This window comes from Harpegnathos saltator, unplaced genomic scaffold (assembly GCF_003227715.2).
Source record: "Harpegnathos saltator strain DR-91 unplaced genomic scaffold, Hsal_v8.6 scaffold384, whole genome shotgun sequence".
NCBI lineage: Eukaryota > Metazoa > Arthropoda > Insecta > Hymenoptera > Formicidae > Harpegnathos > Harpegnathos saltator.
Genome location: NW_020230188.1, coordinates 1,124,930 through 1,148,299, shown reverse-complemented (window position 1 = coordinate 1,148,299; position 23,370 = coordinate 1,124,930). Strand labels below are relative to the sequence as shown.

Here is a 23,370-nt window from a genome sequence, read left to right as displayed (position 1 = left end):
GCATCCCGCTCGATTGCAATCGCGGCGAATTATTGAATCTGCTGCATCTCGTCCGACCGGATTAGGTTGCACGCGCGGATGGCGCTCGATACACGATTGCGTTTTGTTCATTTTGTCGCGGAGTGCCGTAAGGACGTGTGCGTTCGAGTGCGATGCGTTTTTAAGAAATCATTATCGCGATAATATCATCGATATCGCGGAGGCGATTGCTTTTACACGGCGACGTTGATAACTATGGAACGGCCGATAATTCAACACGTTGGATAATTATTCTCTTCGTTGTATAGTCATGTAATAGTCACGCAAAAGGAGCCATATAGAGCCATACTCGCTTTTCTTCTATCGGGAAATTATGACGATCATGAGCAAGATTTTTGCATGATTGCGGAAACGAGAAAATTCATCGTTATTCAGCAATTACTTCATAATAAGCACAGAGAGAGAGAGAGAGAGAGAGAGAGAGATGACGTTGCACTTACCAGATTGAACTCCGCGGGATGTCCCTGCCGCGAAAGTCTACGCCTGTCGGACAACAGGGGAATAAATCGATATTGTGGAACGGCTCGAATATTACTTTATTTGATGATGTGCTTAAACAATGAATGATTTTGATTAAGGCCAGTCACGCGTACATACAGCGTTGTCGAGCGCGACTCGCGGAGCTTACGAACGCGATAATTATACAATGAAATTTTCTCCCACAATTATATGTATATGTCGATATCGCGTCGCCTTGAATGACAACGGCGTTGCCCCGCCTTGAAAAGAAGAGACGGCAGCTCGACGGGGTGTGTGTGTGTGACTCGGCCGGAATTCGAAGTCGAAGTAGGATGGTAATATTTACAACGCGAGCTACTCAGATTTTTCGCTTGTACCGGGGAACTAAATGCTCCACCTGCACCTGCACGAGTGCGCGTCTCCTCGTGCGTTCTTTTCTCAAGTCATCGCGCGTTAAAGCGCGTCTGCTTTGCTCAAGGTAACGATCGGGAAGCGCGAATTCGCCAACGCATCTCTTGACCCTTGAAAACTTGTTGTCCAGGATGTATTATAGTTCAAGATAGCGTGACACAGAACGACGTACTCGTGCGGTCGATGAAACGTTCAGGAGTTTCGAATATTTTTAATGGAAATGTCGAGAGGGGGGTGGTGCTTAGCGTGTATTTGAAACATTATTAACCTAGATAATTAATCGGACATTATATATTTACATACTATGCGAACGCAAACCCTGGTTAGTCCTCGAGTCCATGACAGTTCTTAGAAACGACACCGCGATGGACGGCGATGGTGCGATATACAAGTAAAACCCTGACTGAAAGGTTCGTGTGAAATTTTTGACGATTAGTTTTCCAAGTGGAGAATGAAGTCGCGCGACGTCCGGATACCCGACTGGGCGTTTATTCTTCGACAACTTAACGATGACGATATATCGCCTAGCGGTGTTAAACTACTCTGTAACGTCGTGTTAGCTCTGCCTCTGGGATTAGCCTTGGGTCATCGAGATGAGATCATTCAACGTTCGCTGCGTCCTCGGCGCAGGTAGTAATTCTTTCTCGGACGAGGAAAGACCGCGTACACATAGCGAGATTCGTCTAGATTTGAGCTAACCGCATTATAGCCCGACCTGTGGTCTTTCGACGAGCTGACTTCTTTCTCGTCTCTCTCTCTCTCTCTCTCTCTCTCTCTCTCTCTCTCTCTCTCTCTCTCTCTCTCTCTCTCTCTCTCTCTCTCTCTCTCTCGGTCGTCGAGTTCATGAAAATTTTCACGCTCCGAAGGAGCGTCGCGAAGGAGACGCGCACGAACGTGCTCCCGTGCTCTTCTCTAAGTCTTAATAAGGTCTCCACACGTGCCTGGGCTTCGGACTTCTTTCTCTTCGCGTTCTGACGGCTTCTCTTTCAACGTCGATCCCGTCCTCCTTTCTTCGCGTCGTTAGATCCTGACCGATATTCTCCTTGTCCTGGCCCTTCTTCGTGCTGAGGTCTACCGTACCCTCCAGACGGATTTTCACGGTGAGGTCACCGCGACGGGCTATCTGATCCTGATCGATCTGCAGTTCCGAGTCGTTTAGATTCTCTATGCTCGGTCGTAGACGAATCGACGGCTCTTGGAAGGTGGCGTCTGTGGACGCGGCATCTTCCAGGTCGCTCCTGATCGGTGAGATTCTCGGGGAATCTTGCTCGGGGAGTGACTCGTCGCTCCTAACACGGTCTCTGTTTGGATCCTGATCGTTTCTATCGTCCACTTCGATACTGTCGTCCGGACTGTCCAATCCGGACCTACGCGAGACTCCTTGCTCGTCTCCTTTTCGCTCCTCGTCCTTCGTACTGCTCTCAGGACTGTCACTACTGCTTCTGAGCTTCCTAAGTTCCTCCAGGCGGGCCTGATCCGGCCTCTGTAGCCGTTGCTGCGCCATTCTTAGAGCCAGAGCGTGCCATTCCGGTTCCAAAATATATTGTTGCGTGTGGTACAGCGGGTTGTAAAGCCATGAGGACTGCGGCAACAATGGCGCGAATATCGACCCAAAGATGGATCCCGTGGCGCCCAGTAGATGAAGTCCTGTTACGAGCAAGATGGTGCGTTAGCTTTTGTTCGAGTTATATATACATACATACATATATATATATATATATATAATATATGAGCCTATATATATATATATATAGGCTCATATATGCGGGAGACCCAAGTCGCCGAATAGACCTCGGGTCGGGGAGTGTCTGGACTTTTACCTTGAAAGTGTGAGTGATGTCCAGACGGGCTGGGTGTCGTGGTAGTAGTGGTGGTCGACTCGGCGGGAGGCGTCGGCGCCGTCACGGAGGCCGTCGTCAGCAAGCCCGGTCCGGGGTTCCCGGGTGACGTTGTCGGCGTTACTTCTCGTACCGAAACACTGATGGGGCCCAGGTCACTCCTCGTGGACTCTTTCGGACACACCAATTTACACGGCTGTTAATCGTCTAATTTGGCAGGTGGGGGGAAGGCGGCGAATTTTCATTCTTAAGCGGGCTTAGTTCGCGCTCCTTTCTCTTCGAATTTTTTTCGTCTCGCGAAGCGATCGCGCGTCTTTACCGGCATTTGGTCCGGGCAGCCTCGGGGATCTTTGTTCGATGGCGTGGTGGAAGGGGTTGAAGGCCGACGCACCAACCGGCTGTGGGTGTGTGTGCGGATGGTGGCCGGGCGGCGGTGGAAGACAGTGCGGTGGTAGAGATCCTCGGGGTAACCCGCCCCAACCCTGGCCCGCACCTTGCTCCAGACCCAGGTGTTGCAATCCTGTGCAATCAAAGAAATGCAGATTACGCGTTTCCGGGGATTCTGTTTGCTCGGCCTGTCTCCCGCGCTGTCATCGCGCGTCGTGCTGACCTCTATATCGTCCCGAAATATTTGCTCTGTCGCTGACATCCGTGCTCTCGCGCTCTGTCTCTCTCTCTCTCTCTCTCTCCCTCCCTCTCTCTCTCTCTCTCTCTCTCTCTCTCTCTCTCTCTCTCTCTCTCTCTCTCTCTCTCTCTCTCTCTCTCCCTCTCTCTCTCTCTCCCTCTCTCTCTCTCTCTCTACTCCCTTTGCGTATGGGATTTATGGTGGTTTGCGTGGTTTCGAAACTCCGTGTTTAAAAGCGCATATTAGGAATAGATTCGACCACCCCCGCACTTTGGCGGACACGCGTGCGCGCGTCGGCGCGATTGACATTCCCAAATAAGTCACTATCTTCGGAAAAGCGAGCAACGCGACGAGTAGACGATAGAACCTGAAAGTGACTGATGCGATCGTTTTGTGACAAGACACCACATATTTCTGGGCGTCACAGTGGCGTTGTATAATTTTCAGGCAGGTAAACGGTGATCGACTGACAGTTCGAGTCGCAGAAACGCATCCCTTTGACGTAGAGGCGGTTTTGACGTGGATGGACAGTTAAATTTATCCAACAGAGAATGCACGGGCGATCGATCATAGCTTTTTTTTCGATAATAGCCAATATCGCGCGGTCGCGCAAGCATGTGTTTGAATGCAATTAAATTTATGACATCAAAAAGTTCGTCCAAGCGTGATCGATCGGGCAAACCGGACTGACATAAGTCGCATATCGCCCGCACCTTTGTCGCGTTCGTATGCACGTACGCGCTCCTCTTCCGTGAAATAAATTGATTTTCGTCTTTTCGTCCCGGGAAAAATCGCGCGCTTTCTTTTTTCGCTCATTGTCTGCGCGCGCTATCGGTCGCGTCTTGCGAGGGAAGTGAATATTTCACCCCCTCTCTCGCGCGATCCCACGTCGTCGTTAGCCGACGACGTTGCGCCAAACGCGGTTGGTTCTCGGCGCGGCGCGGCGCGGCGCGAGGGGGGAGGGAGACGGTGTAAGGAGTAAGCCCCCCGTGGTCATCGACGTGGTATCGGTTTTTCGAAAGACCTTGATCAATAACAGATTATGCCGTCATCTGTGCGGGGCAGTTTAAAAATTCCGTGAAGGCTGCGAAGCCACCGTGCGCGTCGGGGGTAGGGGTCACGGCGGGGTGGCAAGTCAGGGGTAGTCGTTCGCCGGAGCGGGGAGAATTGTCCGGTCACTGGCACGAGGGCGTGATCACCGAGACACGCGGATCGCCCCATTGGCGGCTTGCACACCCCCACCGGTAGCGTCTCTGCGGGTGGTGGGATGCGAAAAAGCTCGGTAGGGGTTGAAGGGGTGATTTTTAAGCTCTCTTTAAGCCGCGCACTCGCCAGGGAGGACACCGCTATCTCGCGTCCTACCACACACCGGCGTGGCACACTGAACGGGCCAGCCGTGAGAGCTCGTAGCCCTCCTACTTTATGAGGGGATTAAGAAAACGATAAGAGGCGCGCGAAAGCACCGCTGCCACCGAGCTTACGGGGGCCAACGGACGGCTTCCGTTGGCTGCAGCATGAATAAGAACCCACTTCGGTAAGCTTTTCAGGCGCGAGCGGGATTCTTAGGTGACGGCTCACGTCGCGCACGAGTATCGCGACCCGATAACTGATAATGCGAGTTTTCGTCAGCGAGCCGATTGAGTTTAAGTCGTCGTCGCTTTAGAAACATCGGTCGCTGTTAACGTTGACGTTGAGGTCTGTACCTCGTCAAGATACGGCAAGAAAATCATCAAAACCAGATTGGTGCTCGCGGTGGTGGGGAATATGTCCATGTATTCTCAACGCCAATGCCAATGATCTTTAATAATTTTTCAGGTTATAATATTGATGGTTAAAAAATAGAAATTATACGTATTGTCGTGGTTTTTGCAATATTTGAAAAGTAATACATAATTTTCGGAATAGTCCTATAAAGTTCACGCGCGAGGTGTAAACGCTCGATACGGACACGCGTCTCTTCCCCAGGAGGGCCGGTGGGTGAATGGTGTAACATATTTTCAATTTAATAAACCCCGAAAATGTGCCGTGTGCGCGCACCCTCTTTCGACGGAACTCGCGTGCCGGGTTGGGTTCGGCTGGCGGGCGATAATTCCGAAAACAAATGAAGACTAATGAGGGGTGGGCCCGGCGAGATCTGGGAAAGAGTGAGAGCGAGGGAGACAGTACCGCGGGAGACGCGGCTGAAAGGGTTCAAGGAGCCGCCGCTACCCTTTAAGGGGTGAGAAATGTTAAGCTTAAACGTTACGGCCCTAGGGTTAGTTGCCTTTGCGTGCGCCTTCCATCGGGGTACTGGAGCTTTAAGGGATGATGTATTATCGAGCAGCGTGCTCAAAATGTGCTACGTACTTTGGTCGCGCTCCCCGCCGAGATGCGGTAATGTGACGTCACGTGTAATATGAGCTTTTAAGCGCAGCTTTATATACGTTTCGCCGCCGAGCCGCGAGGTGAATTAAATTTGGCCACGTCGATTACAGGAGTCGTCGGGGAGATCCGGAATTTTCTTACACTTTTCGCCCCGCAATTATTCCCGCGCTGTCGTAGCTGTCTCCTCGTCTAGCCCGAAAAGGGGGAGGGAGGGAGAGAGAGAGAGAGAGAGAGAGAGAGAGAGAGAGAGAGAGAGAGAGAGAGAGAGAGAGGGAGGGAGGGAGAAAAAGAGAGGAGATCGCGTATAAACACTGTCGCCGGTAAAATTTCTCTCTGTAAAATCCTTTGAATCGTCCCGGGCGTTGTCGTGAGCTTCGAAGCGCGAGCACGTTTGCGGCGATGAAACTTAAAGAGCCGTTTAAAGACGTTGATTCGAGGCGTGACACGTGAAACGAGCCCGTGAATGAGCGAGAAGTCTTTCGAGTTTCCCCTGCGTTAAACCCTACCTGATCCTGCCAACCCGAGATACGTAATAAATTAATTCGCGTATTTTCCTGTCTGTCTTATCTATTCAAATCTATGCAAAACAGGCGTTAAAAACGCCCTTCTTGCTGCTAAGGCGTTAACCCTTGCGGAGCTCGATCCCCCTCTTTACAGCCTCTTCGCATCCTCTCTCTGTTACTCTCTCGCTCGTTCGTCGCTCCTCCTTCCACCTCGCGTTCTATCCTCTAGCTACTGCCGGTTGGATGTCTTTGCACACCCACCCTTTGCGCCCGTTCTCATTATCGCGTCGCAGCAACCCCTAAAATGCCACCCTGGAAAGGTCCCTGGCACCGATCTAAGCTCCACGAGGAGATATTTCGAGAAAGGACGGGAAAATTGCTATCTCTCTCTCCCTCTCCTCTTCTTCTTCTTCTCTCTCTCTCTCTCTCTCTCTCTCTCCTTCTCTCTCTCTCTCTCTCTCTCTCTCTCTCTCTCTCTCTCTCCTTCTCTCTCGCTCTCTCTCTCTTTCTCTCTATCTTTATCCACCTACTGCGTGATTTTCTCTTTGAAGTCGCGAAAGAGCGCAAAAATGATGGATCTTTTGAGAAACTGGCGATGCTCAGCGATGCATAAATTTTTATCCTCGTCGTTTATTACATATTGCAATAATATACACAAAACATGTTTTAACATTCTATTGTTACCGTAACGACGTAATTGATTCCACGAATGCGTTAGAAATTTATCTGATTTCATTAGAATCGAAAGAGAAGTTTGATCTCAACAGCGCTTTAAGAGAGCTTCAGATTTTTCATAATAATCCTAGAGCACTCGATTGAACGTGTATATTTTTTCTTTTGTAAACATAAGTATTATATTTTATTAATAATAGTAAACATTTGGTTTAATGACGGTTTATTTCAATTCTTTCAAGTTCAATTCAATTTTTCCAAGACTTACTTTCTTCAAAGTTGACTCCAGAGTTGGTCGAGGAAATCGTTTGTGAATGAATCGATTTCGGGAATGTCGCTATCTGGTTTCTATCTGTTAGGCTTGGTGGATTTTCGTGTCGGCGATAGGAAAGGAGATGAGAGAAGAGACCGACGGTTAGAGAGAGCGTCATTAGTTACCGTCGTTTCCAGAGAAAGGTCCCGGTCACTGGACCTGATTAAAAGACGGAACATCCCGGGGACGCCCTTGCAAGACACGCGAAGAGGGGGAGGAGGGTGAAATGTGACGCGAATTTAAAGGATCTGCAGTGATTCGACACGGGGGTGGACAGGAACAACCCTTAAAAAGGTTCCCTTTAAGGACCGCATGCCCGAAGGGTTGCCACGTTCGGTTTTCTGTGTACGTGAAAGAGCCCTTTAAACGCGTCGCATCGTAAATCAGGTACGACGGTGTCCAAATTCGGAGGAGGAACATAATCCGACGATCATGATGGTGGTGGCAGATCACAATAAAACTCATTGAGATTAGACACACACAGTACCTTACTCGTCCCAGACTTAAGACACGTATCTCTCGTATCAATGCAACAACAAAATGATTTGTTTATAAAAAAAAATATATATATATATATATATCCGAACGACACGCGGGAGACGAGAGAATTTTAGGTTCATTTTTCGCAAATTACACGTTTGGGTAGGAAAGAGATCCACTTTAAAGAAGGCCGCGCGAATTTACTGCAAAGCGATCCGGGAGCGAAGCGACAGTTTTAAACTGAGCGTTCCTAACAATCTCCCCCAAATGAGGTAAAGGCCACCTTATTGAAACAGGGGTCGCGATTTTTCCGGTTCTCTCCCCATCCCCGCCACCATCCGACCCCCCTCGTAGGCGGTTAATTGACACGGGAGAGCGGAAAGAGGGAGGGCAGATTGGGGCTGCGCGAGCTGTTCTTGTTAACTCGAATCTTGGCACCTCGCGATTTTTCATCCCCTTAGCCAGACTGACAAAGACGACGGCTCTCTCGGCCTCCCGGGAGGCGCGGCGCGATCAGGCTGTTTTCGTTCGTGGACAATCTCAACGACGATCTGCCGTGTGGTGTCTGTCACCGGAACATTAATTTTCCCTGGACTTGCTGACAATCGCTCCGGAACCTATCGCGAAACTTCGAAAAATCAACGCGGCCGAAAAGTAGGGGAGCATCTTCGCTTCATTTCATTGTGAGCACCGTCTGAAATTTTAGATTTACGGATACAATATATACCGATTTCAATAATTCCGTGCGATTATTACGATGGGATCAATTTTTAGGTACGAACGAAAAATACACTGACGCTGACGGTCGGCGAACTTTTGGACACATACGCGCGACGAAAGATGAATCGCACCGCGGTAGCGGGAGCAACGTTATCATCTCGATACGTGTTGAGATCGACGGAAGGACAAAATTAGAACGACGAATATCGGAGCTCTCTCCTTCTGAGGAGGGGAAGAAAGGCGCATTGGCCCGTTGGACCTCGGTGCTCTCACGCGACTCGGTCCTTAGGGAGCCCATAAAATTCGTCCCTGCTGTCGAGGTAGGCCCGAACGAAATTTAATAACATCCCCCTAGTTACACCTCAATGGGCACCTTAACAACCCTGCACGGCCAGCCACTCGTCTCGCGTCGATCCCGCTGCTCTTCCCTTTCTCCTTATCAACCCTCCGGCATAGATATCTAATAAACCACCTCTTGAACACCCTTACCTAGTCAGCGATATCCGGCCGGACGGGCAGTCGGCCGGCCGGTCGGCTTCGAAAATTCGAAAGGTGCGCGACTGACCCTCCGTCGGACTGGACGGAGGCGCAACCTGTGTGCCGACCGGCGAACTTCCAGCGAAAGGGTTGAAAAAACTGGCGGACGCATCACTCGAAATACACCGGTCGATATTCGAGTGCCGTTCTCGCACGCCTGCTGGAACAATGTAGGTGACCCAATTGCAGCCGGGTACAATTTGTTCGCAGCGTGAAAATTGTGCGCCCGTCTCTCCGCGATGTCATTTAGATTCTTTTGTGTTGACTGACCAAACCTCGAACCTCCAATTCCAAACCTGGTCTCCCGCCCGCCGCCCATCTCTGCCGTAGCTTCCGCGATTGCTCACCCGCGTTGCCGATGCACGATTTAGAAAAGAAGAGAGAAAAAGGAGAGGAAGAGCTTACGCGACCCGAGCTCCCGAGGGAGGTATTTAAAAATTGTACTTGGATTAACGTTCGATGCTTCTAATTATCCTCCCTCGCGATGTCGTCGGCGGGAAGTCGTCGTGTCGTCGGGAGAATCCGCGCGGTTCGCCGAGTCGCGCGAGGCGGCGCGGCGGGGCGGGAGGTCGCAAAGAGAAGAAAAGTCGAAGCTCCGAGGCGTACCAGCGGGCGCGGCAGTGGCTGATTCTTGATTGAGTAGCGCGGGGATGCGCGGGGATCGGATGGGGGTAGCAGCGAGAAATCGACGGCAGGACTGCCATCCCGTAGTACGCCTCGGGGATAGGAGGGAGCGAAGCTCCGTTAAGCCGCTTATCATGCCGAAACAATACACTGTCGGTGCACCAGTATCAGTACCCGACCCTCGCTGCTCCGGGCTAGTCCCATCAAAATTTGGAGCTTCGAACGAGTTTCAATGGAATTCGTGCCACCCGACTGTCCTGTCGAACCCGGCCGGATACCTGAAAACTTTTTCGAAAACGCTCTGCCGACGATGAAACGTTTAAAACCATCGTTTATATCGCAGCGAATGCATTAACGAAGAAAGAGTTTTGACTGATTACGCGCCGAAAAAACACGCCCGAGCGATATTTCGCGATTGATTTCTCTCGGCGAAATCTCTCGAGTGACGGCTCTCGCGCTTATCGAATTCGAATCAATCCGTGTTCGCGCGAGAAACGCGAATCACGATTGAGGAGAGAGAGAGAGAGAGAGAGAGAGAGAGAGAGAGAGAGAGAGAGAGAGAGAGAGAGAGAGAGAGAGAGAGAGAGAGAGAGAGAGAAAGAGAGAGAGAGAGAGAGAGAGAGAGAGATGGTGAGGCTCGTTCGTCGATTGTTCGGGAAAAGAGCACGACGGGAATATTTTCGATCGTCCGGCTACTTCATGACGATGTTAAGTTGAGCCGTGCCAAAGTTTCTTCGTGACTTCTCCCGACGGGGGGAGGGGACATCGTGAGAAAGAGAGGGAGGGAGGAAGGGAGAGGAGAGAGAGAGAGAGAGAGAGAGAGAGAGAGAGAGAGAGAGAGAGAGAGAGAGCGAGCGAGCGGCTTCAAAACGAAAAGGCGGAGTTCGTGCTCGAGGCTTAATCAGAGTCTTCTCCACTTAGAGGCCGGTGGCAAAACTCAATTTTGAGTCGGTGCCTGCCGACGTTCAATTTTGACACCCTTCGCAGCCACGAAGTCAGTCGGGGTCGCGGGTGCGAGAAGAGGGCGTCGACCCTGGCCCGCTGAAGTTGCCGCAGTTGCTCCTCTCGGGAGGGGGCCGCGACACACAGGGTTGCAAACTTAGTTATCTATCGACGGGGAGACGTGCCGAGAGGCTGAAGGTGAGCTTCGCCGGAAGCAGGTACCCGCGCAAACTTGTCGCGACGAAGACTCGGAGGATGCCCCCGCGCGCGCGTGTCTTCGATTAGAGAACACCCACTTACCCGACAGCTTGAATCCCAATGGGTCCTGCGGGTGTCCGAAGGGGAATGGCCGAGGTCCGAAGTGAAAGGGATGAAAGGCCTGGTGTCCTGCAAACGTGGGATGAATTCTCATGAATCGACGTCGACGTGGACGTCGCGACTCGACGTCGCGAGACAAACTTCATTCGACATTGGTTCTTGCGCGTGCGTTTCTCTCTCTCTCTCTCTCTCTCTCTCTCTCTCTCTCTCTCTCTCTCTCTTCCCATCCGCGGCGCGCGCGTTCGTTCAATCGGCCTCTTCGCCATTGATTACGGACTACAGACTCGAGTAAAAAGTTGTAATATACCGCGTTTATCCGCGGTGGGTAAAGTTGTACTCACTTGTCTTCGAACGCGGTTCCCTTGGGCCGTCCACGGTCACCTTGATTGCCTTCGACAAGGTGGCCACCTGCGGCGGTGACGTCTGCAGCATGATCGTCAGGGTGAAGCTCTTCCCTGAAACGAAAACGCGGTATGCTGGAGGTGGGAAAGAATTATCGCCCGGCGGTAAAACGAAAGACGGGAGATTTCCCCCCCCCCCTTCCCCATTGGGAGAACGATGTTCGTGCGCTTACACTTTGGCACTCGTACACCGCACCGTTTGCCGTATCAAAAACCATAAAGGCGCGAACGATTCTCTCTCTCTCTCTCTCTCTCTCTCTCTCTCTCTCCTTGGCCCGTGTGAACTCTATTATTCACGTCCAATTCGCCAACCGCGAACAGAGATATTCTCCAATCTCGGTTCTTTCTTTATTTTTCTTTTTATATCACTCCCCCTCTTTCTCGTTACCGCTCTCGCTCTCATTCCTCCTTCTCCTTCTCCTGATTTGTATTCCGCATTTGTATTCGCTGTTTAATTCAAAAACTCGCCAGAGAAATCTCGCGTCCGCACGTTGAAATTAAAGATATATATATATATATATATATGTTTTTTGTAAGCACTCTTGGGCGTGCAAATTACCGTCACAGCGTGCGTCACGTGATTGGTAGAGAATTCAAAGGTCAAACAGCCGCATCGCAACTATCGCGGTCGTTCGGTCGAGTCGGAATTTCTTGGCGGATTAAATCCAACGTTATCACGAAGGATACGCTTCGACGGCGCGCACGAGCGAAACGGCGGCAATGCGCGTTCGCGGTGCGTTCGCTGGAAACAAAACACAAATGTGCCGGAAGTAAGGGGTGAACGAGTGACGCCACCGCGTCGATGTTTGTTCCCGGATAGGCAGGAATATGTTAATACTGTGCCGGTGCTAAACGCGACCCCCTGAAATACGCGGCCGTCCGTCACGCGCGATTTCGCCGTTTTACCTTTCGGCGTGTCGACAACGCTCGGTAGAGCGATATAGATGAGATATCCTTCCCGCCGGGGAAATCTCGAAATTTTGACGTAGCTGCCTGATGTTTTACCGATGTTTTAAAGACGTGCGACGTGCGATAATATTCCGGAAGAAGCGACTCTCCGCTTCTTTAATTCTTAACGAGATGCATCTCATGCAAATTCGATGTGTGCTCGTTTGCTTGTTTCTATCCATTTTCTGCATGACGCAAGTTCCGTCGAATCGACGAGTTCATTTTCAATTACAGCAGAGCCGCGTCGTGGCAACCGACTCCGATCCTTGCTGCCCGGATATATTCCTCCGAATGATTTTTCCCAGACTATTTTCGCACGTTGCCTGCGCTTTTTTTCCTCCAAGTCCCGCCGATGACCGGAAACAATATCGGCGAACGGGCAGATGAAACGTGACACGTAACTGGCCGGGCCGTTTACTAAATTTCGATGTTTCGACGCAAATATTTCAATCGATGACGCGCGCGTCGCGCGGAATTCGTCACGCATTCGACGCATCGGGCGAGTCCTCCCGGGTCCCGGTAATCGCACGTACGCGAAATAAAATGCGGGGGCGGCCTGTCATCGCGCCGCCTCGTGTCGCGTCGCGTCGCGTCGCGTCGCGATGCCGAAGAAGAAAATAACGGCGGCGGCATACACGGCAAAACAAGGCACTTACGCGCTTTTTCGCGCTCCGCGACAATAAAGTTATACGGCTTATAATGGCGTCGCCAAGTGCGGCCGGTACGTACACGCGCGTGGTCGGGTAGTTTTATTTTATGGTAGCGCGCGGCTGAGAGGGGGGGGGGCGGCTCCCCGGTAAACGACCGCGTTTTTATGGTGAACCACGACATTTAACCGGCTTACCGCCCGTCGCCAGGCGAAATACCGGACTTTAACTTCGCCAAGGGAGCCGTGCCATTTCCAGCGCGCGCTCCCTTTCGCGTCGCGCGGTGATTGGCCGCTATTTTCGCGCCGCGCCGCTTCATGGTGTCCGTACAAATAGTCAAAATCAATTTTGCTCTCTGCGCATCGAGTCTCCGACTCTTTGTGCCGCATTCGCAGAGATTCGAGCGACTCCATCAACCTCCTCTTCGTCCCTCATATCGTATCTTAAAAAGATTCATTTTTAGCAATCCCCGAGAGAGAGAGAGAGAGAGAGAGAGAGAGAGAGAGAGAGGAGAGCAGAGGAACAGAGGAAGAGGAGGAATTTACCGCGGCTGCATCAAACACCGCATACCGCAATCGGGAATAATTCGTGGAATAATGTGAATCGACGCGTTCAGAGACGCATTTTCCCAAAAACGCGAGAACACCGCGAAGTGAAATTGAAATGTCATTGTCGGAGCCTTCAGTTTCATGACGGACGCGGGAGGTTTCGCCGGAGAAATTTCGCGGCTGCGAGCTAACGAGACCGAAGTTTATTGCCGGCGCGATGTCAGGCGCGAGAGGGCGGCGGCAACGCGAATCAGGGGTGATGGCAGGCATTTTGAGGGTGTTTATGAGGCATTATGTGTAACTCGTCGGAAGAGAACGACCCACCCCTCGGCACTCTGCAGTGTCTACAGTCTACTCTGCCGTGATCCGTCTGGCGAGATTCTAATTCATCGCGTGTCCAACGCGGCCATCGGCCGACTTTCAGTCACGACCGATCGCAGGTGTAATCGGCACTCGCGTTCTCTTTGGAATTTCCAAACGATCCTATCGTGGCGAAAGGTGGCGCTGATTTACCGCGCGATTTATGACGGAGGCGGGCGTTTTGCGACTCTTTTGGTCATTCTCTCTCTCTCTCTCTCTCTCTCTCTCTCTCTCTCTCTCTGTTTCTTTTTTTTTGTTTTTTTTAAGCGCTTCTTTATGCGCCGAGGATTTGACTCGCGGACGATGGTATCCTTCGTGCTCGCAAACAAGTCTGAAAAAAGTTATTAATCCACACGTCGTACGTCACTTTTATCCAACAAAATATTGCCCGGTCGCAGACGCGATTGAGAGGATCCATAAAGATTACGTCGGCCGAGTCGACTGTAGAGTTTCCCGTTACGGTGGACTTTTACAGGAAGATCGAGGGATTTGCTCGGTTTTCGCCGGGGCGATCCACTGCGGCGTCGGTATTTCTCATACTCGGGTTTCGAAATTTCATGCCGGAAAAGAGAAGACGCGCGCGCGAGTTCATTTTTCCTCGCGTAAAAAAAGAGAAGAATAAGACGCATCAATTCGACGGTTTTTTTGCCCGAGTTTCTGCGCACAAACGCAGAACATTCTCGGATATCCTCGCGATGATTTAGCGAGCCGAAAACGAGCCGGGTGAGAAATTAATTCGGGCAAGGTTGGCTCGCGTCCACTTACGCGACAAGAATTATGCGAGAAGACACGAGAACGCTCGCGTTCGCCCTAAGTTTACCCAGGGATCATGCAGTGTTAAAAACTCCCCTGTTTGCCGGCGAGGCGAGTGCGAGGGTTGCTCGGATCGTTATTTCGGAGTGTTTGTCGTGTTTTAAGATTCTGACGTTTTGACTACCCGAATCATGGTAGACGACGAGGCCGAGTGTGTACCACCCGTGACACGTTTGAAAGGAAGCTCTTTTTTATCTGCACACGAGTGCCCGCACGAAATGTTAAACGAGCGTCGGGGGGGGGGAGGTAGGGCTAACACGCATCGGCTACGTGACTGTCAATAATTTATACATTCGCGATTCTTCGACGACGTCGACGACGTTGCGAGCAGAGACAGATCGCTCATTGCGGAAAAAAAAAAAACAGAGATTGTCTCGAGATCGCGATCGTGCCGAGCGATTTCGTCGGCGGCAGCATCGAGTAATGACTCCGACGAACTTTTCTGTCGCTGGATAAATTTCCACGGGGAGAGCGAGGAGGGCGGGGGGGAGGGGGGGTATGGAAGGGGAAGGCAGAGAGAGAGGCGGGGAGCAGTTTCGCCGGCAATAATCGCAACGTCGCGCGTCTGCGACTCTCAGCTGCGACGGCGAGACCGGGTGAGTGGTCATTGAAGCGTTTGTAAAAAGCTGCCTTGGTGTTGGCGCGACGTGAACGAGGGGCGAAAAATATCGAGAAAATAAAGTAGGAAAACGTGGAATTAATATATGTGAAAGAAACGGATATGTACGTACGCGCGCGCGCGACTCGCACTACAGGCCAGAGCGGAAAATAATGTTTAATCGGTAGAAAATCTCGGCGCAGTCATCCACCGTGGAGGACCGCGCGCTCCTCACCTCCCCGCGCGCCAACGCGCGCGATCCCTTCCGCGATCCCTTACATGGCCGAGAGGGATGGATTTTTTAATTTTTAATTGGCAAAAAACGTCGCCGAGGTGGTCGGCGAGATCCGCCGCCGCGCTCGCTCTCGCGGATTTAACTGGCGTGCTTCGGGTTCTCGGAAAACGTTAATATCTCCTAACGTTGGAAGTTACGTCACTTTAGAGAATTATCCGTCGAAACATCGTCGCCCGCGCGAAACAAACTGTCGTGTTTCCGTGTTGCGACATTTATTTTTCTTTACATGTAGTTCATTAAAGAGAGAGAGAGAGAGAGAGAGAGAGAGAAAGAGAGAGAGATCGCAGTGGGGTGTTTCGCGGAGAATCTTGAACGCGGGATCGCTAATGCTTTTTGTCAAGAATCAATGTTTCTCTCGTTTTCGCCTCGAGGTTATTCTCTCGAGAACGAGGACACTGATGAAGTGTCCGCGGCTTATTATGATTCAGCGAATTAGCGAATCGCTGAGGGGAAGATTTTAGAACCCCGTCCGATCCGATACGCGCTTCAAAGCGAGAAGAATTGTGCCGATGCACAGGGCAAGCGGTCGCAACAGCTGTTCGGTCCACCGAACACGAGGGCCGCTATTTTTAAAGGTCGATGAAAACGAAGCTTGTCGACCCTTCTCAACGACGACGAGGACGACGGGCTTTCACGACTTATTAAATCATTTTCGCGCCGCGCGGAGCTCTTTAGGACAGTTTCGATGAATCACCCTTCGCAATCCTGGTCATTCGCTGAGAGGAATCTAGGTGTTGAACACGGTACCTTGTCGTTGTACTTCATAGTCAACGTCGGCTTGTCGAAATTCCCGTTTCCCGTGAAACCGCGAGACAAGAAGTCGATCGTTGAATTCAAGCACCAAAAAGGCGTCACTCGGCGTTCCCGCGCACGAGAAATGCCCTCGCGTATAATTTACACGACAATTTCGATACGCGACGTGTGCAGCGCGTTAGCGTAGCGTTAGCGTAGCGCGGTCGATACGAGCGCGCGCGCGCGCGCGCGTTTTTCTTCCGTACCGTAAAGGAGATATCGAAGATTCGGATCTGCGCTCGCGCGAGAACGGCAAACTCGCGCTGCAACGTTTGTTTATACGGCCTCCTCCTTCCACGGGAAGAGAGCGGGGGAGGGAAAGGGTGGATGGAGCGAGAGAGAGAGAGAGAGAGAGAGAGAGAGAGAGAGAGAGAGAGAGAGAGAGAAAGCGGCTCCGAGCGAGACGGGGATCCATTGCGCCAGGACATCGGTCAGGATCTAGCTGTCGATAGTCGGAGCTTTCCCTCGGATTCTCGCGCTCTTTTCCTGCCTATACCTCGGCCGGACCGTCATAAAACACAGGTAACTCCGGTATTTATGCCCGTCGTTTTTACGCCCGTCGCCACCCCCGTCGTGCCACACCGCTCCCGTTCTGTTCTCTTTGTTTCTCTCTCTCTCTCTCTCTCTCTCGCGCGCGCGCGCGTCCGCGCGCTACACGTACGAGCAGAGAAACACGCATATATAGCCGCGTCTCCGTACGGCCCGTGACTCCTAGCAGTCGGAGGTTGACGCTAATCCCTGTCGGGAGCGAAAGGGGTGGCCGAGTGATATACGCCCCTGCGCCGGTATGATAATATTCCGCCGGCGTCCCCCGTTGCCCCTGGCCGCCTGGCGTAGTCGTTACACTGCAGCCGCACACCACGCAGCAGAGGAGAGATCCCTCTTTTGGGTCAGCGCGTAAGACCGAATGAAAGCGATTATAGTCGATTAAAAAGGGTCGGAGAGAGCGAATCGTAGAGTCGAGGGAAGATAAAAGAAAGAAAAAAGAACACTCGCCGGTCGTCTCGTGTCTCCGCGTCCAAGTTTTTTTCCCCGGTGCTTGACCTCATCCGTCCGTCCGTCCGTCCGTCCGTCCGTCCGCGAGGAGAAATCAGCATTCCTCGGGAAACAATTGACTATTGTCCGCAAAAAAAAAAAAAGGAGAAAAAAAACAAGAAAAACGGACAAGTCGTATCTCAGCGGCAAGGTGAGAGGGTGCGTGTTTGTGTGTGAATGCGTGTCATTGATGTTCACAAAGATTCTTTTCACTTTTAGTTATACTTCTTTCCATCGAAGTACTCGTTACTTTTGTTCACCACTTTCTGCTGCTCTTTAGGTGATTGTACGATTTCATCTTTGTGCGACTCAGTTCGGACTCAATTTTCGAGAGAGAACCTAACCGGTGAGGAGAACCTACATGTAGTCTGACAAAGCGACTTGCAACCCCTCGGATACATAATTTATTATTCACGAGAGTGTTCACGAGAGAAATTGCATTCGCACATCGCGAAATAATTACGGATATTCCGATATTCGTCGCGTCGCTCCATGCGGTAGAATTCGAATGTCGAACGGTGCGAGAATGTCCCGTTCCACTCGGCTGATTTCTGGCGGGCGAATTTTGGAGCCGAGTCCAAGATTCGCTGGATGAACGGGCGAAAGATGAAGAGCACCCAGCGCCTCTCTCCTTCGGTTTCTTCGCGCCGAGCGGCGATTCAACTGCCGCCCCGTCAACGTCGTCACGCATCTCGACCACGATCAATTCTCCTCGTCCGCATTCGCAATATTAAATTGGCCTGACAAAGCCCGCGGGCGAGCGCGAGACAAATATTTGCAGCCGAAAAAGTCGGCAACGCGCGCGCGCGCGCTCGCTCGCTCGCTCGCTCGCGTGGGATGCGTGCAAAACAACAGGATCAAAAAAGCGAGTGGAACGCGTGAGGAATCTGTATATAAAATGCACTCGGCTCCTCGCCTCGGTGGTATTATGCAGCGATACGCGCAACGTGACTCGCCGACAAACATCATAAATTTTCGATTTATTCAACGGGATCCGTGTTTGTCGTTTCTTCCGTAGGTAATAACGATCACCTGTCTGTGCATTTAGCCTTTGCGCAGCCCGTAGCTCGCGTTTATTTTTGTTCTCTTTTTTCTTCCAATTCTCTCTGTCTCCTTCGCTCTCTCTCTCTCTCTCTCTCTCTCTCTCTCTCTCTCTCTCTCTCTCTCTCTCTCTCTCCCTTCTCCCTTTCCCCTTTGCTTCATTGCTTCAGTCGTGGCGCAAGTATTTAATTTTCACCCGGTACATTTCGCCCGTGCCTCGATGCTCGACGAGATTCGAGCTTATCTCTCGACGCGAAAATTCGTCGGCGTCAGACGTGTGGAAAGAAAAATCCGGCCGATCCTGCGATCGCGCGTTACGCCGCGCGGAACGATCTTGCGTCACTCTCATATGGAGAATCTAGAGGCAAATCGTTGCATACCGGTGGTAGTTAGGGGCTGCCCGTAATACAGTAATGAGGGCTTACTGCCATGGAAACCAAAGCCGCTTACAGCCAACCACTCTACCTCCATCTATACCCCCCTCCCCCCCCGTGCGCCCTCTGTCCCTCTCTCGCGCTCGCGCTTCGGCCGTACCATCCCACGATTTCCTATATATCCCACGATATCCTCATTCGCGAGTCCCGCTAAAAATTCCGGAAACCGTTCTCCGGTCCCCATTGTTCCGCGACCAGTATCTCGGATCTATCTCCATTTCTCGAGTGGGAAAGAGGCCAGTGTGCGGACGGGACACCGGACCGACCAGTGTGTGCTAAAACGCCGATGTTCATAAGTCGACGTCGATATTCGGCTGGAGATACGATGACGAAATTATTGCCGATGAACGCGCCGGCATTCCTGACTTCGAACGGAAATGATTGTCGAAATAAATCAAGCGAATCCGAGTGGCGAGAAGAGAGCGTCCGAGCGCGCCCACGTCGGTTTAGGGTTTACCGTCGAAAGTAGCGCGGAACCCGCCGATATCGCAAACCCCGCAATTTCCTTTTCCAATTTGCCATAAACAAGTCGACCACCCCCTCGTTAACCGGGGAACGCCCGTGACTGTTCTTTCTCTCTGTCTCTCTGTCTCTCTCTCTCTCTCTCCCTCTCTCTCTCTCTCTCTCTCTCTCTCTCTCTCTCTCTCTCGAAAGTTCAGCGTCGTCGCCGAGCAAAGGGAGGACGACAGAAGAAGGCGGACGAAGAGGACGGTGGTGCAACTCGGTCGAATTAAAGGAATTAAAGGACGCCTCGTTACTCGTATCTTCCGATTCCCTACCTCGACTCCTGCGCGTAGAAAGGGGAGAGACGAGAGGGAGCGAGGGAGACGAGAGAGAGAGAGAGAGAGAGAGAGGGGAAAAAAAGATGCTGAAAACTTTGCTCCTTTCCTGCGATCTAGGCCCTCTCGTGCCGCCTCTTCCCCACCCCTTCGGCTCTTCTCCAAGAAACGAACGTTTGCATTAACCGTTCGTAATGGCAGCGATTATTAGGGAGCATTATTCAGATGTCTCGGACCCCAATTTTTTTTCTCCCCTCGCCGCCCTGCGTGGCGCCTTCTCGCGGACGAAAGGAACGGCTGAATTATTGAAACGCGGAGCCGGGAATTAAAAAATCTCCGCGCGCGCCCCTTACTTCGTCGCGGCGCGGCGCGGCGCGGTGTGGGCGGGGGCGGCGGCAGTCGCAGGAGATACCGGGTCACGGTATTTGTCCCGTGAATTAAAAATGAGGACGGAACGAGGGGGCCAGGTGGGTGGGCCGTGCTTGGCTTTCGACGCGGGAAAAACGAGGCCATCAGTCGGGGCACCACCTTAATGTAGCGTAGTCTGAATGATTTAAGACGCCGCGCATTGCAAGAAGGCGAACGCGGAAAACCCGATCGAGCGTCCGAGCGTCACTCAATGGGGAAGGTTATTTCGGTGGAGCGAGTAAAAAGATAACAAAGATGAGAAGAAAGTGGAAGAGAGAGAGAGAGAGAGAGAGAGAGAGAGAGAGAGAGAGAGAGAGAGAGAGAGAGAGAGAGAGAGAGAGAGAGAGAGAGAGAGCCACGAGTCGCGAGTAATCGGGCCCCGTTGTGTTCCTCGAGTGCTGATTGAATGTTATCTCAGAGTGTTCCGTCATATTGACGGTAAAACCGTGTGACGACAACGACGACAACAAATTAAGCGTTATCTTATTTGTTAGGATTTATGCTATTACGCGATGGAGAGTGGGTGCAGGGGGGGGGGGGATGCAGTTGAGAGACGAGAGAGTGACTCACCTCTGCCGCTCCTGCCGACGAACCTGAGATCATTGAATTTGGCGACCTGGTTTTTCATTAGGGCGGTAGAATTTCGCAATTCCGCGCAACAATTCTCGTCGTTCCCGGCGCGCACTGTCACGAGGGTACCGTCTCCCACCTCACCGAGGGCTACCACCTTGAAGGCTACCGGCAGGGTCTTGTTTGATCTCCAATGCGACGGCAATACCGTACAGACCACATGCGGGCAACCTTGCATATCGATATATAGAAAAATTATATCCTCCGTATGCACAGATTAAGCTTTCTATTCTATTTTGTTGATTCGAACGAACGCGACGACTATTTCTATGAGACCGAAAAATTGCTCTTGCGTGTAACTCAGAGCTCAGAAAGAAATATAACACTTGGTTTTTCAATTGACGAAAAAATTTGTTTGCTTCTAAAAATGAGATTTAAAATTCTTTTCTTTCGTATCATCGTCACACAATTGGCACATTGAGAGAACACGTAGAGAACAATAATGTGTCGCGGTGGAAATGCTTTCGCGCTGACAATTGTTCGCATTTGCGAACAGCACGAACAGCTTACCTGTGCGCACAAGTTCTCCCGGGTGCTCCGCGAGCAGTCCGTCTAACGTCCTCTCGGCGAGCAAGTCGGCGGTGAGCGCATAATCGGAGAGGTGATTTCCGCTGACCGAACCTTGAGGAGGTACCTCGTTGGCCAGGTGCATTCTTCTCCTCGAGGTTGAGGCCCGGGCTTTCCGTATCCTGGGCCCGCCAATTTGGCTCACCGGGTTCGCCTGGTGAGCTCCGCGCACTGACCTAGGATCAGGATAGTCTAGGCCGGGAGGCCGATCCTCAGGTCGAGCATCTCGCGAAGGATTCGTCATGAGACCGCTAGCATCGGTACCTTCGGTCGAGACGACGACGTCACCTTCCCCCGCGAGCTTGCCGAAGGAGTTCGGCTCAATTGTTTATGCCTTATCGTTGGCCTTATCGTTGGAAGTTCAGGGGAGAACGTGCCTGCTGGCCGCCGCCGCCGCCGCCGCCGCCGCCTCCGCCGCCGCGCGCGCGAGCCGCGGCGAGAGTGCTGATCGAGCCTCGACGATCGATTCACGATTCGTCCGGCCGATCTCGATATGATGCTTGGTCCGCCGATGATACGTTTGGATTTGCGATTGTACTCTTCACCTCATTCCACTGCACGCGAGCGCTCGCGCTCGGTTTCTCGATTTCGCTGCAATCCTCCGCAACGTGAGGCTCTCTCCCGCGCGTAAATCGATCGTTATGTTCGACGCGCGGAGCCCGCTCGGCGATGGTCCGAGGACCTCACGAGCATAAATCGGCTTTGCCGATGGCGAGGGTCGCCATCGCATTACGATCGCGCGCGTCGCTGCTGTATCTGCCTCCCTGGTGGGAATTGGATTTGTTTTCTTCTTCGGGATCGGACGATACGCGCGCGATCTCTCCACGGCGCGGCGGCTTCTTCAGGCCCCCGCGAACCCTAGGCTGCTCCTTTGATCCTTATTTCATTATCCTGTCGCGGGGGTGGTAGCAGTAGGGGTAGCATCCGTTTGCAAATTCTTCGTCTCGATTGCCAAGTCGCGGGGAAAATTCGTTTTATTGGAATCGTCGTCGGCAATCTCTCGGCGGCCTTTGCCCCCTCCCGCCCTCCTCTCCGCGTATTCCCGATTCTTTGATCCAGGATCCGGAATCGCTGCCGCGCGTCTTATCAACGGCGATGGAGCACTCGTGGTCGCTCAAGACACTCGAGTCGGCTGGTCGTCGTGCTCCGCAGGTTGCTTCTTCGCGGGAACATGCTCGCTCCTCTCTCACTCTCGCTCGCGCGTCCTCGAAACACTATCTCGCACCGGCGTAATCACATTCGCGCACTATCTTCTTCGGTGTCGGTACATATTTCCACTAGAATTAAAATGCTACACCGCTGACATCTTCCGCGCTTTTTCGTTTCTTTTCTTTTCTTTTTATCTCAACTCGAACACTTGGTGTTCTCGTGCGCGCGGCGCTCACTGCGCGAAGTTTCGCCGAACTTTGTCGAGATCCGCGCGCGGCATCTGTCACGTGTATCTCTCTCTCTCTCTCTCTCTTTCGCCCTCCCTCTCTCTCTCTCTCTCTCTCTCTCTCTCTCTCTCTCTCTCTCTCTCTCTCTCTCTCTCTCTCTCTCTCTCTCTCTCTCTCTCTCTCTCTCTCTGTCTCTCACCGATCGAAGTCTTGATCAATCACAGAAAACGTATCGGCAAAATCCAACAAAAGAGAAAAATAAAACACCACACGAGGGAGGTGAGTTCAGCCCGCAACGATCGAGGCCCGATGATCACGAGCCGTGGCGGTAAATTTCTTCGTTCGCGCGCACATCGACAGCGATCCGCAAAAATTCGCTGTCGCGCGAGGATCGCGAGAAACTGCCGGGGAATACGTCTTCTTCTTCTTCTTCTTCTTCTTCTTCGTCTTCTTCGTCGGGTGACAGTCGTCGGGTGGTCAGCGTCGCGATGACGGTGATTCTTCACCTGCTTCACGTTGCTTCGCCGGGGTGGCAGGGCAGCTTCTACGAGGAGGTAGGATAGGGTGTTTAACTCGCGCGGTCTCGTTTCGGTTCGGCGGTGGAAGATGGCGGCTTCTGCGGTGGAGCCGCGCGGTGTGGTTGCGGTGTATTTTTGAGGCTGCCGCCCCCAGCCACCACCGAGACCACCCTGGGTAACCCTCCTCGCCCCCTCTTTTCGTCGCCCCCGCAGCCCTCCGCGCGTCTCTTCCACGCCGCCGCCACCGCCGCCTGCCCCCACGGTACCCAGCTGGTGGGGGGTTGGTTTTTCCAAGCGGTGGGGAAAAATCTCTCTCTCTCTCTCTCTCTCCCTCT

The 23,370-nt window shown here is 52.2% G+C and overlaps 1 protein-coding gene across 1 annotated transcript; it reads right to left on the bottom strand.

The window, feature by feature from the left end:
• Window positions 1-1,697: 1,697 nt before the first annotated feature.
• On the bottom strand, window positions 1,698-22,609 carry LOC105188727 (uncharacterized). The gene is made up of 7 exons (XM_011150342.2): window positions 21,085-22,609; window positions 20,515-20,745; window positions 11,187-11,300; window positions 10,828-10,914; window positions 3,067-3,267; window positions 2,730-2,918; window positions 1,698-2,556 (listed from the first exon to the last, which is right to left on the bottom strand). Exons 1-7 carry the CDS (start codon window positions 21,383-21,385, stop codon window positions 1,829-1,831), a joined length of 1,851 nt encoding a protein of 616 aa, XP_011148644.1. The 5' UTR covers window positions 21,386-22,609; the 3' UTR covers window positions 1,698-1,828.
• Window positions 22,610-23,370: the final 761 nt, after the last annotated feature.